This window comes from Takifugu flavidus, chromosome 8 (assembly GCF_003711565.1).
Source record: "Takifugu flavidus isolate HTHZ2018 chromosome 8, ASM371156v2, whole genome shotgun sequence".
Lineage (NCBI taxonomy): Eukaryota > Metazoa > Chordata > Actinopteri > Tetraodontiformes > Tetraodontidae > Takifugu > Takifugu flavidus.
In genome coordinates this window covers 3,415,691-3,430,104 of record NC_079527.1, presented here as the reverse complement: position 1 = coordinate 3,430,104, position 14,414 = coordinate 3,415,691, and the positions used below count along the sequence as shown (strand labels likewise).

Sequence of the window (14,414 nt, the reverse complement as noted above, 5' to 3'; positions counted from 1 at the left end):
AACACCCTCTAGCGGGTACTAACTGCGTATTGCAATTTCCCCAGGACAAAGATTAGTTGGCGTTGCATATTTTTATAATTTTGTACACATTTGTATCTGAGACTTACAATATCTTGTTCAATAAATATTACATTGAGTCGCTCGGAGAACCATTTATTATACTATCACAAACATACACATTCCAGCCAGAATATTCCCATTTCAAAAGCGGAGTGATCATGAGGTTGTGTTTTGGTTTGTTATGTGTTGTCTGATGTTACTAAAGGGAGTGACGGCTATGCATTGTAAATGAACTATTCCTTAGTCCTAGTCCATCCAGAGTGTGAACGTGGCCCAAGGAAGAGGGAAACAATCTCTTGGCAAGTCAATTTCTTTTGTAAATTGTCTCATAGAATAGCCACAGATTGTGTAAGTCAGGGTGATCATGACTTGATCAAGATCAGTTTCCCATGCAAACTGGTGTTTCAGTTACTTTTTTGAACATGTATTTAAAGAAAATACTTCAACCCTGAAGATGAGAATGCATCCTGGTTCAGATTTTACCTAAACTACCAATAAGATAAACTCAAAAGTACACTTTGTAAAATTGAAATAAATTAATTGGTAATCAATAGCTGAACACTATTTTGAGTACACCATATATACATACGAAAACGTTTGCAATTGTAAGTTTATGTTTTGTTTGAATCATTTTCTTATATCTGGTCGTTCGAAATCTAAAATTTCTAGTAAATCTGTAAGGGAATTTGTCGGTGCGCGTCAACAATACTTTCCTCAGCATGACCCGCCCTACTCGGCCTCTGATTGGCTCATTAGTCCTCATGCCTGAAGTTAACTAATCAAATCAGTGAAGACAGCGACTATCAGCCAATCAGAGGGGGAGGAGGTGGGCAATTGGCTTCACCATCCTGGGAGAAAAATTGGGTGACAAACCCAATGGTGACAACCCTGCACCAGTGGGTAAAGGTTACAGTAATCCATTACATGTAATGTACAGAGTCATTGTTTATTTTGAACCTGGGAGATATCAAGCCCTATAATCCAGGAGTTCAGTTAATGTTAGGTTATGCAATATGATGACTTTGATGGTGTGGGAATCCTGCATTAAGATTACCATTATGGTTTAGATTCACAACTTATTAGGAGGTGATTTCCACAAATGTGTTATGTAAATCATAACCAGATGCAAAGAGTTTAAAATCCTTCTTTATTACTGCATATGTTTGTATTAATGTATCTGTGTTCCACATTATACTGAAATAAAGACCAAAAGTAATGCTTTGTTCTTCAGAAATTTATAAGAAAATGAACTTGTTTTTTCAAAGAAACTAGGTTGGGTGATTTTGACGCTGTCATAAGTATGATGCTTAATTGAGTCATTCATTGCATAAGGCCCTTAATTGCATTCCTCAATAATGAGGAATTAAACTATTAAAAAGCAGTGCAAACAAATACTTAGCTCTCCCTGCAGTCCACGGTGCTCATGTTGCAATATAATCACAAATACCAATTTACCAATAAACAAAATGTAAAAAAAAAGTTAACAGACTTTATTGCAAGATGGTCAGAAAACATGGCAGTACAATTCCTTTGAAAGGATAGAAATAAAAAATAACAGGCCTGTAAGTATCATTTCAGTAGAAAGCAACAAATGCTTTATTCTTATATGGTTCTGGATTAATAAATATAAGCACGTTTTTTTTAATACAAACAACTCTCTACTAGTCTGTTAAACCTTGCAGTCTTAAAGATCCTGCTTTTAGCGACTGCATGCTAAAGCATCCTTTTTGCAGTCCAGCCTGCAATCTCTTACCGTGCAGGTGCTGAGCGTGCAGTTAGCTTAAGTCTGCTTTGAGCCTTACTATGATGAAGGGGGGGGGCAGCTGAGTTGACTCCGAGATCCACATAGGGTGCAAACCTTCCCCCCACAAATCATATAAAATATGCAACAATTACATCACCCCCTGCTTTCTATGTGTGACAGACACCCATGCGACAACTTTATTGCGGCTTCAAACTACAACGGGATATATTTGTAACGGGTGTAAATCAGATGCAACAACAGCAATCGAAAGGCAAACAGTCCTCAATCAACAAGTGGCTGTTACTGGACATCGCTGTGGCTTCTACGTTAATGCTTGGTGAGCCAAAGCACAAGTCTCTCCTGGACGACATCCACAGAAGAAGAAGACGGGGAAAAGAATTATGGATGAAAGTCTGCATTCTTCTTGCAATATACCTCCATGTTTGGTAAGGTGCAGTGGCGGTCCAGAGGTGCTATGACTGGTAGCCATATGTTAATAAATCTGAGTGTGAAGGGAGGAAAATCAGCAGCTGAGGACATTTGGTGCATCAACTTAATATTGATAATATTCCAAATAAACTTCAGCTTCTGTATTTCATCAGATGAACAGAATCTGCAGTGTTTGGATGCTGAACCATCACGCACCTGGATGAAAGTTTGCCGTGCAGCAGAGGCCGTTACCCCGCCCCGTGTGATAAATGGGCGAAACACACACTCTCGCAGATGGAGGGAGGTTCGTCAGACGAGTTGTTTGAGAATCAGGAGGCAAGTAGACCGTGGAGCGCTGGCCAGTGGCAGAGCTTTGCTGCCCCTCCCAGGTAAGCAAGTAGCCACTGGGACCACCTTCGCCGACCTTCCAGTTGACCTGTACGGCGTCGCTGCCCACAGTGGTTAGCTGGAGGTCTGCTAGGGCAGGGGTCTCTGGCAATGGAGAGCAAAGATGTGTTATAAAAAAGGTTTAAGGTCTAATTAAAAACTAGAAATTTAGGTTATTATTGTTATGCTTTTAAACAGGCATAGTTGACTACTTCTCTGCTCATTGACTGACTTAATTTTTTTGCATTAATCGGCTTTGCTGCACAATAGAAAACAATGAAAGTGGATTAATTTGCTCTGTTTACATGAAGCAAATAAACATCAAAACAGTCACACTGACACGGTGAGCTCCTTAGCTTTTCTGCACCGAAAAGACCCGTTTATTTCTGTCATGGTGTCCCTCTTAGTCACAGACAGTATGTAAAGATGGATGAAATCAGAGCTTCACAAATGTCAGGCCAAAGCATCTAGATGGGCCTCTGGTGGAAGGCTGCAGTAAAGGGACTATCTTTATCTCAACCATTATTTTAGACAGGATTCAGTTTCACTAGATCTGAACACATTTTTACTTAACTCGTATGTCTTCGAGTATGGTCAAGTGTTGTTGTTGGTCAAGTCATTGTTCTGATCAGTATGAGTTAAATTATAGATGACATAAATATGGTGAAAAGCCACGACTCACAGCAGCGTTCTACTTGTGACTGGACCGGGCTGCTGCATGGGTGGTAACTCAATACTACAGCTCTACGGCCTCTTCATAATTGTGCTGTAAATCTTGTTGTGAATGCAGGATGGCAGCAGCACAATTTTTAGGTTCAGATGTCTTTAGTTTTGTGAGATAGTGCAGTGTTTATTTTTGTTTTTAATGGTTGTAATACAAAATAAAACAGGATATAGTGATGTTCGGGTGAGGGAAAATGGAATTAACTGGCAATAGAAAAGGAAATTCTTTTTAAAAATTGACAAATAAAGAGAATAAACTTCACATTAAAGGTAAAAGACAGAATGGAACAGCTAGTAATTATGTGAAATTTAAGCTTCAGAAAAGAGTTTGTGCGGGATTAGCGCTGCCCTGCGGTAAATGGATTCTTCCTCTCCCGGTTGTGTCACTCACCTTCTTCAGTGCACGCTTTGACAGACATGGCTTTCCCCTTGCCTGAGGCATATCTGGCAGTAATGGTGACCAGGTACGTTGTACCAGGCTGGAGGTCTGTCAGCAGTGTAGAGTTCTGCGTCCGGTGTACCGTTGCGGTGCGGAGCTCACCCCTGGGCAGGGGAGAGTATTCAATGTAGTAACTTGTGACCGTCTGCGGCTGAAGAGGGCCCCAACTGAGGCGAACGCTGGTTGCTCCGGATTCAGTGACTGTCACCACGGATGGGCTCAGCACCTCTGGAGTTAGACAGGACACGGTCACTAGATGATTGTCTCATTAAAAGTACATAATGGCTGCTATAGAGAACATGAGTGCACACTGATGTTAGTGCACTACAGGTCAGGGAAACATGACAATGATGTTTAAATCTAAAGTATATTTTAAAGGAGACCATTTGGATGTTAGCATATAAAAGAAATACACACTAACTGCAGAAAGCTAAGCACATATAAAATGATGTATTAGGCTTATGGTACAATGAGTAAAAAACGTTATCTAACCTGGTTTTGTTGTGAATGTGGCCGTAAGTGCATTAAAGGAGTGCTCATTGGACTCTGGGATCAGTGTGACAGTATAGGTGGTATCAGGCTTCAGGCCTGTTAGTCTGGCTGTACTGGAATCTGCAGGCTGGACCAGTCTTTGGTACTGACTTCCACCAGTACTCGGACTGGTCCCAGTTTCAGCTCCTCCACCACCGCCTGGTACTTGGGTTACAAGTGGACCAAAGCGAACTTCATAGTACCCTCTCAAGCCAGACAGAACTGGCCGCCACTGCACAGTGGCAGAGTTAGTGGAGATGTCGTGGATGTTGATTCGCTCAGCTCGGATGATTTCTGTTGGGCACAGGAAGTAGAAGAAATTGTAATGTGCAGGCAGGCAATTAACAATAAAATGGTGAACTGGTACAGAGGAAAAAAACAAGAAAGGGATGGTGGCAGCAGCCAGGAGAGGTCAGGGTTCTTAAAGGGCCTTCAGAGGGCCACCCAGTCAGACTTGGGTTTCCAGATGCATTTATAACCCATGCAACATGACAACTTGAAATGGCCATCCCAGTGAGGCTCTGGTTCAAAATAACAAATGTCATGCAGGCATCTTTGCCACAGGATCCTGAAGTACTCAGCAATGACAAGTGCATTTCAACTTGTACACACCCATTATTTATAATGTGCATCAAGCAGCAGAGAGCCTAGATTTCCCCTGTGAATGCTACTGAATCTGTCCCTCCCATCTGTCTGTGTTTTAGATATATATGCACAGCATGTATTATATATAGTATATCTGGGATAGTGTTGGACGATTCAGTCAGAGTTGAATCATTAATCCATTAATAGTCTTCCTATCTTATTACAAACGCTGTCCGAATCTCCGCCTCTAATTTCACAACCACAGTTTGGCTGGCTTGAGGAGCACATATGGAATTAGGCGCAAGCACAGGGATATGTAATGCACCTGTGCATTACGGGCAGGAAAATCTTTTTCCTTTAATAAGGATTCATAAAATGCAACCTTAACATGACCTTTCAGTTGTAGGATACAGCAATCTGTATATATTTGAATTTAGAAGATGAATAATTCTTTTTATAACTAGAAGGTTACCGAGGCACCCTTGAGCAAGGTATCAAACTCCCAAATGCTCATATAGGGCGCTGTGATGAGCTGACAGCTCACTCAGGGGTGTACCCAGCCATCGCCCATATGCAGCTGGGATACACTCCAGCACCCTCCCTGTGACCCCCAAAGGGATTGACGTCACACCGCCTGTGTGTGTTGTAAACCGAGCCTCTTCTTTGTGCGTGAGTTCAAAGACAGGTTGGCATGTTGAAAAATCTGATGCCACATCTATTTTATTAGCAAAAAAAAGACCAAAACTCACCAATGATGGCATCTCGCAGGTCGTCTGTGATGATGCTCATGTCATCGATGTCCACAAAGTACAAGTGGTTTTCCAGAGGGGGGGTCACTACTTCTCTCATCACCAGGTAGTTGCTATGCCCAGTAGAGACCACCAGTACAGCAATGCCTTCCTGTCGCAGCTCAGCCATGGGTCCCATGACATCGCCGGGATTCACGCCATCCGTCAACCACACCAACACCCTCGGGAGACCTTCTCGTGCCCCACCTGGTACTCCGGGTCTCAACACCCGCTCCTTTGCGATCTTCAGTGCTTCCACAGTTTTTGTGTCTCCTCTGAGGGGTTTGGTGTTCCTCAAGGACTCCTGAAGGCCACTTTGGGTGCCATGGGTGTCAAAGCCGAACTCCAGTCGCGGTTGCGAGCCGACCTGCAGGAGTCCCACTCTCACCTGGCCCTCCCCCAGAGAGAATGGTTGAAGGAGCTCCGACAGGAAAGTGAGCATGCGGGAGTGCTCGTAGGAAGACACACTCCCCGAGGAGTCCAACAAGAAGAGGACATCACCCTCACAACAGTTTAGCACTGCAGAGAAAAACAAACAACTATTTAAAATGTTGGTCAAACATCAAGGATCCTTTTACTTTTTACCCTCTTTCCTTTTTGGTTTGGTCTATGAAATTCTATTTTATCAATCAATCATATTGGCAACATCTAATTGTTTAGTCAACATTGACTCACTGTCAGAAAGAAACCAGAAATACTTAAAGTGATACTCAAGCAGTCAATGAGTTGAGGTTGATGGAGTAACACTAGATACCTTAACAAATTAACTTTCAAACCCCCATTCTTGGTTTTATGCATCAACAAGAATTTTACAGAGTTCAATATCTTTAATGAATTCACCACAAGTAAAACTACTGCTAAAAACTAACACACAAACGCAGATCCAAGATCTTCCTACTATCTATATTTCCTACTATCACACTGTGAGAACAGCTGTTGAACAGTGTAGAGTAAAATAAGGAGAAAAGGCCCCTAAGGGCTAGACTAAAATCTGATGCCAGCTTTAGAATAGATGACAGCACAAAACTATTTCCCAGTAGATGCAAAGTTAAAAGCAAAAGCGAAGAAACAGTAGCAACAGTGATTGAAAGGAGAGAGGTGGGGTTGGGGAGGACGAGGGGGCTGTACAGGCAGTTCCAAGCGAGAGACGAGGAGGAATGTTGGAACGCCATATACAGAATGGAGAAAGAAAAGAAGCAGCCACATTGGAGACATCTAAAAGCAACATTTAGCTGCAGATCAGATGGAAGTGGTTATTGAGGGATCCGCCACATGTTTAAATGTCTGAATGATGGAAATCTATTGGACAGCTTGAGAGCTCAGGGAACTTGTTTAATATCAGTGGCTCTTGTTTTTTGTGGTACTATTTACATGTTGAACGCACAGCAGATGAAGTGACGAAAAGAGGTGCTGAAAGCTGAAAAAAGGTGATGAGGCATGCTTATACACACACACATGCACAGATTTTAAACAAGTAAGCACACAGGCAGACGTTCGTGTTTTCTCTTCAGCACAGCCTGAAGAATTCCTCACATCTGCCCTGTTGTTTGGACTTTGGAGTGTGGGGGTCACTCTGTATCACATCCCCCCATACCTCTACCTTTGTGCAGGTATGTCTTTATCTGGAAGCCATATGCTGACTTCACGTGTTTAAATGGTTGGCAGGTATCCTACAAGGAAAACTGGATTCCTGAAAGGAATAATAGCAGTGGAAGGATGCGGTATTTATGAAATAATATTGTCTTGGAACCTGGTAAAAACAAAGGCAAGAGTCTTTAAATGCTCTCATATAAACCTGATTTACATCATGGCAATATGATTAAAGCCATAAATACTTCTGATGTACCGTAGGTCAAAATAACATTGGATCGGATTGTGAGTGCACTATTTTTTTCAGAAAAATACTGTTGAGGCCAGTTGGGAACATTCAAAATCAGACATTAACTACTATTTTTTTTCTCGCTATTTCCCTTGCAGGGTGGTGGGGATGGTGCTAGGCCTGTCTCAGCTGTACACCGGCGAAGGCAGGGTTCCCTTGCTGAAGGGTACCTTGGCAGTGCTGTAAGGTTGTGCTGGTATGTCTCCTGCTACCAGAACACCTTTCACCTTGTGTCCTGCCCCCTACAAACGGAGCTGACAACACCCAGATTACTAATACCAATGTCATATATTAGCATTGTTATAATTTTATACTGCTTTTCTTTTTTTTAGTTATAACGAAACAGCAACCTGGCTGCTCGTACAGAGGTTTTATCCAGTTCCCCTCCAAAATTCAGATCAGATAAAATCCAATTCATCTTTTCCTCACAGACAAACATTAGAGCATCTGGAATGGGGGAAGTCCACAAGATTACATGGGTGTGTGGGCAGAGTGGGTTTAATCATGGTTAAGCACAATTGTTTGAACATGACTAGGCAGGTAATAGACATACTGTATGTTCTCTCAACATTTCTTGTCACATATGAGTTATAGCTCAGTACTCCAATGATGTTTATACAGCAAACTGTGCAATGCCAATGTGATCAACTGAAACTGAACACAATCAAACTCCAAGAAAAACAAAGCAAATGTGATTTAACACCGCTTTTGAAGTGCAAAGGGTACTGTTCAAATCCCAATCCAATTACAATCTTGAACTGCCAAAAAAAAATGTTTTGGCAAGTCCGAGCAATTGTATACAGACCATTTCCTCTTGCTTCAGTTCCAGGAACCAGCACAGTGACAGCGCATGACCGCTATGTTAAAACTGCCATAAAGATCTCCTCTTGCTGACAGACTCAGTGGTGTCACAACCACCAAGTTTAGCCTCTGAGACACTTCATGGCCATGGGTATTACCTCAGGACTTAAAGGCACCACAGCTGGTTGTTTTGTTTCCGTGTCAACAGATAATCTGGTATCACTGAATAAAAGTGATGACTACTGGTGAACTATAACTAATCTAAGCCATTATCCCATTAACTCCAAAGTGTCTGATGCCCATTTCAACACTTACTGGAATATAAACTGACACATATTACCATATGATCTATTTCTACTTGACGGAGTGGGTTGTCCCATCCTTCAAAATCATTGAAATATTTTGAGTTGTCATTGACAGGAAACTACCGAATTTGAAGAAACTTTATCAGGTACCTGTGTGTGCTCCACATCCACAGTGTCAAAGCTTCTCATCTCACCAACATTTTATCTGGAGACCCCACCCTAAGCCCAGACAGTGCCAAAATGAACCTTCTGTGACAGCATCTACTGATAAAGTTAATTCTTACTTTATATGAAGCATTCTTTTTATATTAAATCTGTGGGAACCAACAACAGAAGTTTGAAATCGATTATCTAACAACAGCTATAAGCGCAGAACGAAATGACAAAGCATCTCCCCGGTTATTTACGGGTGTGCTTATTCTAACTTACCTCCTTCAGGTGCGTGATTCTGTCCAGACGCCTGCCTCACAAGGACGCACAACAGCATCCATGTCAAACACGCGTGACGCTCCAGCATCTTCCTAATTGTAGTTATGGCTCTATCCAACGCCTGACTTATATACTTTTATATCCTTTTTTTTTAGGAATATCAGATATCCCGCACAGCCCGGATGAACACGGTCTATATCCGTAATTAGACCATGACCAAAAGCACAATGAGTCCCATTTTTCTTTTCCTTTTCTTTCCTCCTTTTATTTTAGCATGATCGGCACGTCCGAATCTTCTGTAAGTTCAAACTGTGCTCAAAACTTGGCTGCGTGCGCTCTGCGCGCAAAGTCTGGACCCTCCGGCACCACACTTGTGTCCATGGGCACGAATTAAATGCAGGCGAAGAATACACCCAGGTGTTCCGGTATACTGCTTTCAAAATAAAAGTAACCCTGGGGAGTTACGTGGTCTGCCACATTTCATGTAAATTTGACAAGTTGAAAATAACATACTCACTGCAGTTTAGGTTGAACTCTTATTCTATTCCATTCAATTAAGCGATAAAGTGGGTATGAATTAGGCTAAATGAGGCTTTGCAATAAAAATAATTTACTTAAACCTTACTTTGTTATATCATAATAAATCGCAAAACTAGGTTAAGGTAAAGCTCTACCATAAAATGAATGTGAAACAGTATAACTAATAATATTTGGATATTAAAATACAGAATTTCAATAAAATGTGCTTTTTTTGTGAAGGGCAACATTACTGTAATGTCTCTCTGCCTACTTGGGTATGGCACCACACCTCTGACTATCATGTGTGTACTCCTCCCTTCTTTCTTTAGCCTCCCCAGCAACTTAGAATTGTAAATAGGGCTGTCTCCACTATTTGTGCATCGAAACCTTGGACCCGAGTCACCTTTTTGCGAGACGATTTAAAACATCATGTTGCCTAGTTAACAAGAATTGCTGAATTTACATTTTGGAGTCTTTTTTGTGTTTATTTGTTTGTGATATATACAACTGGAAAAATGCCTCACTAAAAGACTGAGGAACTTCTGGGTTTCTGCAGGAAGACCACAAATACTTGTGGAATTCAACAAAGTGGATCGCTGAAATTACAGTGTTGGAATGGAAAAAAGATCACGAGAGATTTTTATATGGCAATCACCCTCTTTTAAACAATGTCAACCTTTCATGTTGTCAAGACAAGAAAGGTCAATAAAGTGAGGAAAAAGCTTAACACAAAGGCACTAAATATATTAGCACTCACACCAATGTTGCGTATGCATTTGTGTGACTATAACTGATTGTGTGAAGGGAAAAAAATGACAAAGAGACACAATGGTGTAGGAGGGAAAGAATAGGAGTGAGAGGATGGAGGGAATGAAAGGTCTGGATTTCACTGTGCTGCATCTTGTCCAAATAGAGTTATTGTTCCTGCGAGACAATCGGCACACCCTCCCCAACACACACCTAGAAACTAAATACTGTCACTGCAGTGTACTCAGTGAATAACACATGATTGCTCTGTCTGACCGACAGTACAGCACTAACGCATGAACAAAACTGGATTGCAACCTGAGTTTCAGCATAAATAAGACCTAAGCCTTGAATGCAGAGAAATAAATGCAATAAAACTGTTATATTTGTATTAGATTTAGTGAAAGATGATCCATCATTAGAAAGTTGGGCTCGTTGCATTAATTATCTAAGCTTGACCTCTTTATGCAGCAAAAGCCGATGCACATGCTTCCAGCAAATGTGGAGCAGCCCTGCACATCTGCTTTTCGTCCAGAAAGCAGCTTCAAATCTGGAAAGCTGTTGGATTTCCTCACATGAACCATTCATTTTAGGCCCATTTACATTCCCAGTGAATTAAATTCTTGGTTGGGGGAAAACATAATGATCACTTAGACTGCATGTATTCAACATCGGTGAGTTTTTTTAATTGAATTTATTGTAAAGCAAATGAAGGTAACCTGGACTGCTTGTCTGAGTTCAGGGAGCTCATTCACCCAAGCTGTCCACTGTTCTCTCTGTTCAATCTGATCCTCCCATCTGATGTCTTCTAGATGTCCTGGATAAAGACATTAGCCCTGGTCATAAAGATGAAGCCCAATGTCAACCAAGTTGGACTTATCCCCACAGTTGTCCTGAACATCCCACTGGAGGGCATATATGGTGCAACAGGGCCAAAATGGCCGTTCTTCATGGACTTATTGGACTGGAGTGATAAAGTGATACACGCCTGATCCAATTAGCAGTAAAGGTTTGACAAGGTTTGACTGGCAAAATGGGAAACTCCCTTAGGTGAGGTGTATTTCCCCACAAGCTTTACAAGGTCGCTTAAAGTTACATTGGTCCTCGGTGTGATGGGGTCCTTGATTATCAGGCTGCCTTTCATCCTATTCCTGGTGGGGGGGCAGGCACATTGTATCACTGGACCTCAACTTGTAGGGTTTTTGTCTAGTCAGAACAGACCTTCCAACAGAAGTCAGAATGTCTGAAGACTCATGATCCATTTGTTCTGTGACTGCACAATGCACGTCCAACATTAATTTCTCTGTCGTGTTTGTGCACCTCCCTTCCATGACCGAACGAGTTCTCACATGCACATTTTTGGTCCCAGAAGCTCACGGTCAATGACACTGTGCTGTTTGCATACAGATGGGAGTTTCCTTCCTGTGTGCCTGTGTGCGTGCGTGCGTGTGTGTGTGTTTAAAGTCTTGTTAGTGAGCTGTAAATCTGTTAGACACACAGTATCCCCCCACATGGAACAGCATGGCACTGTTGTATATGAGAGCAACAAATGGCTGAACATGTACTGTATGTGGCTATATCTACATTTTACTATGATGGGAAGAAACACCATGATCAACTAGTGTGAACCTTATAGTCACTTAGTGGTATTTACATGCAGGTGCTGACAACTGCTTGACGTAGTCTCATGTCACCACACCACCTCCCCTTGCTTCATTTAGTATCGCAGACCATGCACTCTTAACTACGATCTGTGTCTGCCCATTTTCACATACCATCAGGCCTGGTGGAATAATGATAAAAGGGGGTGAAATTGCTACTTTTAAATATGGCCTTTCCGTGCAAGAGTAGATAGAATTGGTGGGAGGAGAAACAGCATGATGGTATCAAGTTAATTAAAGATGTCATTGCATTCTGTGTCACTTTTGTGTGTGATAACATAGAAAAACGAAAAAAAAACATAGAAAAACAAGTCTGCTGAGAAAAACTGGGAAAGCTGGAGCTCCTGCTTTCATTTCAATCTCATAACTTTGGCCCATAATACCAAACTAGCTGTAATTACCCATTAAACATTTGGTGCTGCCAAGGACTTGGCCACATGTTGGAACACTACTGTGAAAAGTGCAGTAAATTCCAGAGGTCTATATTTGCCACTGACTTTCTCTGTTGTGCTGTTATGGTTCTCAAGGTCTCTGCTTGGTCTGTGTCTTGGTCTTTGTCTGCAAATTCCAAGAACAAATGTAAAACATTTTAGTTTTTCCTGTAAGATGTAACATGATAAACAAATCAACAATGTCAACAAGCCTAGGCAAAAAACAGAGATAAAAGTAATTGAGCTGATAAAGGTAAACACCTAATATGAAACAAAAGATGCTGGTAAAGAAAACCCCAAATTTTGCAGCTCAGGTGGGCAACGTGATGCTTCGTGGTCTCTTGTGTGTCAACGCTATATTTACCTGCAAAGGGATATGATCTCGTGTTTTGAATGGGACATGACCTTATTAGCAGAACAACCTGATCAATTTACTCTGATTATCATCTCATTTGGAATAACACTACATTAAATGAAGGCCTACCTTAGTCACCGTAGTAGTATGGCATTTTTATAGTTTTCACTCCTCACACACAGCAGTTTGTAATGCTTTGGTGGAGCTCAGCTTTATACAACAGTTCCTCCATTTCTCATCTGTTATTGCTAAGCAGGTGAAATGAGAAGCTTTGATTTTTCAATTTAAACTTTAACACGATGGAGATCAGACAGCACTTCATTCAAACCATTCCTGTTAACATCCTGGAAACCGAAATATTGTCGTTGCTGCAGTGAGTATTGTCACAGACATAATAATCTAATAATACACTGCATATAAAAATAGTCAAACATAATGTCATTCCACTTTTGATGGGGGAATTTGCAAGGATTTCCCCATAACCAGGATATCCAGGAGACAAGAGGTGAGCCAAGCGCCCACATCCATCCTGAGCAACAGGGATAGCTCTGGTCATGCGTCACTGGGATTTTCCCTAAATCCTAATGAACATCCTGTGTTGTTTACTCACAATGGAAATGATATTTTCTTGTAAACAACTGTTTTTTTTATCTAAAAAAAGAAAAAAAGAAGGGGATTATCAGCTGTAAAGACACAAAATTTTGCTGTTAAGGAATTATTCCACGCCCAGAAAAAAGTTGGTATCTCCTGCATTCCATGAACTGGAGCTCTATCTGCATCAGAGGAAATTCTCTCTTTGCTTTTACTCCAAACAAATATGACAAGATACATTAAACAGAAGCAGAAGATTAGTTTGGACAGATGCTTTGGGTTCTGCTCAGTGTCTATTGAACATACAAAGGTGTGCAGGTCCACCTAGCTGGTTTCAACATCTGTTCTGCAATAAATGACAGGCAGCAAGTCTCCAAACTGCAATAGAGCCAACACCCACTGCAAGTTTCCACAGTAAAATGTCACAGGCTGTCTCTGCATCTGCCAAGCTGGAATGATGAGGTTTCGCTCAGCTTTTGGCCGAATGCCTGATGAAAGGTCTGCTCAATCCAGGGGTTTATGGCATCAAAGGCTAAATCAACACATTTTCTGTTTTGTTTTTTCCCTTTTTATCCCCATGAACACACACAAATGGGACACGCTTGATAACATTTCCACTTAGAACAGAGGGACAATATGACTGAAGCACATCCATCCATCTTCTAGTGGGGTCACCTATACCTAGCTGCCTTAGGGCGAGAGGCAGGGTTCAGCATGGACAAGCCGCCAGCTCATCCCAGGGCACTGATGAACATTTTAGTTTTAGTAGTCTTGAAAGCACAGCAGAGCCTGACTTCATCGACATGTGAGAAACTTTACCTCTGATTTGCCCAAAAGTCCTGGAAAGGCTTTAAATACAGTAACTGAGAACTCCTTTGTTCGGCACCATAAAGCCTTTATGGGTACTGAATAATACTACTTCCATCCAGGCTGTTTGGAGGACTTAATAGTGCTGGCTGTATACAAGAAATTGGAAATGAAAAGTCCCACTTATTCAGAAACCACACGAT

The 14,414-nt window shown here is 41.5% G+C and overlaps 1 protein-coding gene across 1 annotated transcript; it reads right to left on the bottom strand.

Moving 5' to 3' along the window:
* Positions 1-1,190: 1,190 nt before the first annotated feature.
* Positions 1,191-9,485, bottom strand: vwa1 (von Willebrand factor A domain containing 1). The gene is made up of 6 exons (XM_057041307.1): positions 9,101-9,485; positions 5,648-6,205; positions 4,275-4,607; positions 3,735-4,010; positions 2,450-2,725; positions 1,191-2,306 (listed from the first exon to the last, which is right to left on the bottom strand). Exons 1-6 carry the CDS (start codon positions 9,186-9,188, stop codon positions 2,278-2,280), a joined length of 1,560 nt encoding a protein of 519 aa, XP_056897287.1. The 5' UTR covers positions 9,189-9,485; the 3' UTR covers positions 1,191-2,277.
* Between the last annotated feature and the right edge of the window lie 4,929 nt (positions 9,486-14,414).

Coding starts and splice junctions, on each gene's coding strand:
- vwa1 (XM_057041307.1), bottom strand. CDS start 9,188: ATGCTGGAGCGTCACGCGTGTTTGACATGGATGCTGTTGTGCGTCCTT. Junction 4,608..5,647: donor CCTGCGAGATGCCATCATTG/GTGAGTTTTGGT, acceptor TGTGCCCAACAG/AAATCATCCGAGCTGAGCGA. Junction 4,011..4,274: donor CACATTCACAACAAAACCAG/GTTAGATAACGT, acceptor GTCTAACTCCAG/AGGTGCTGAGCCCATCCGTG.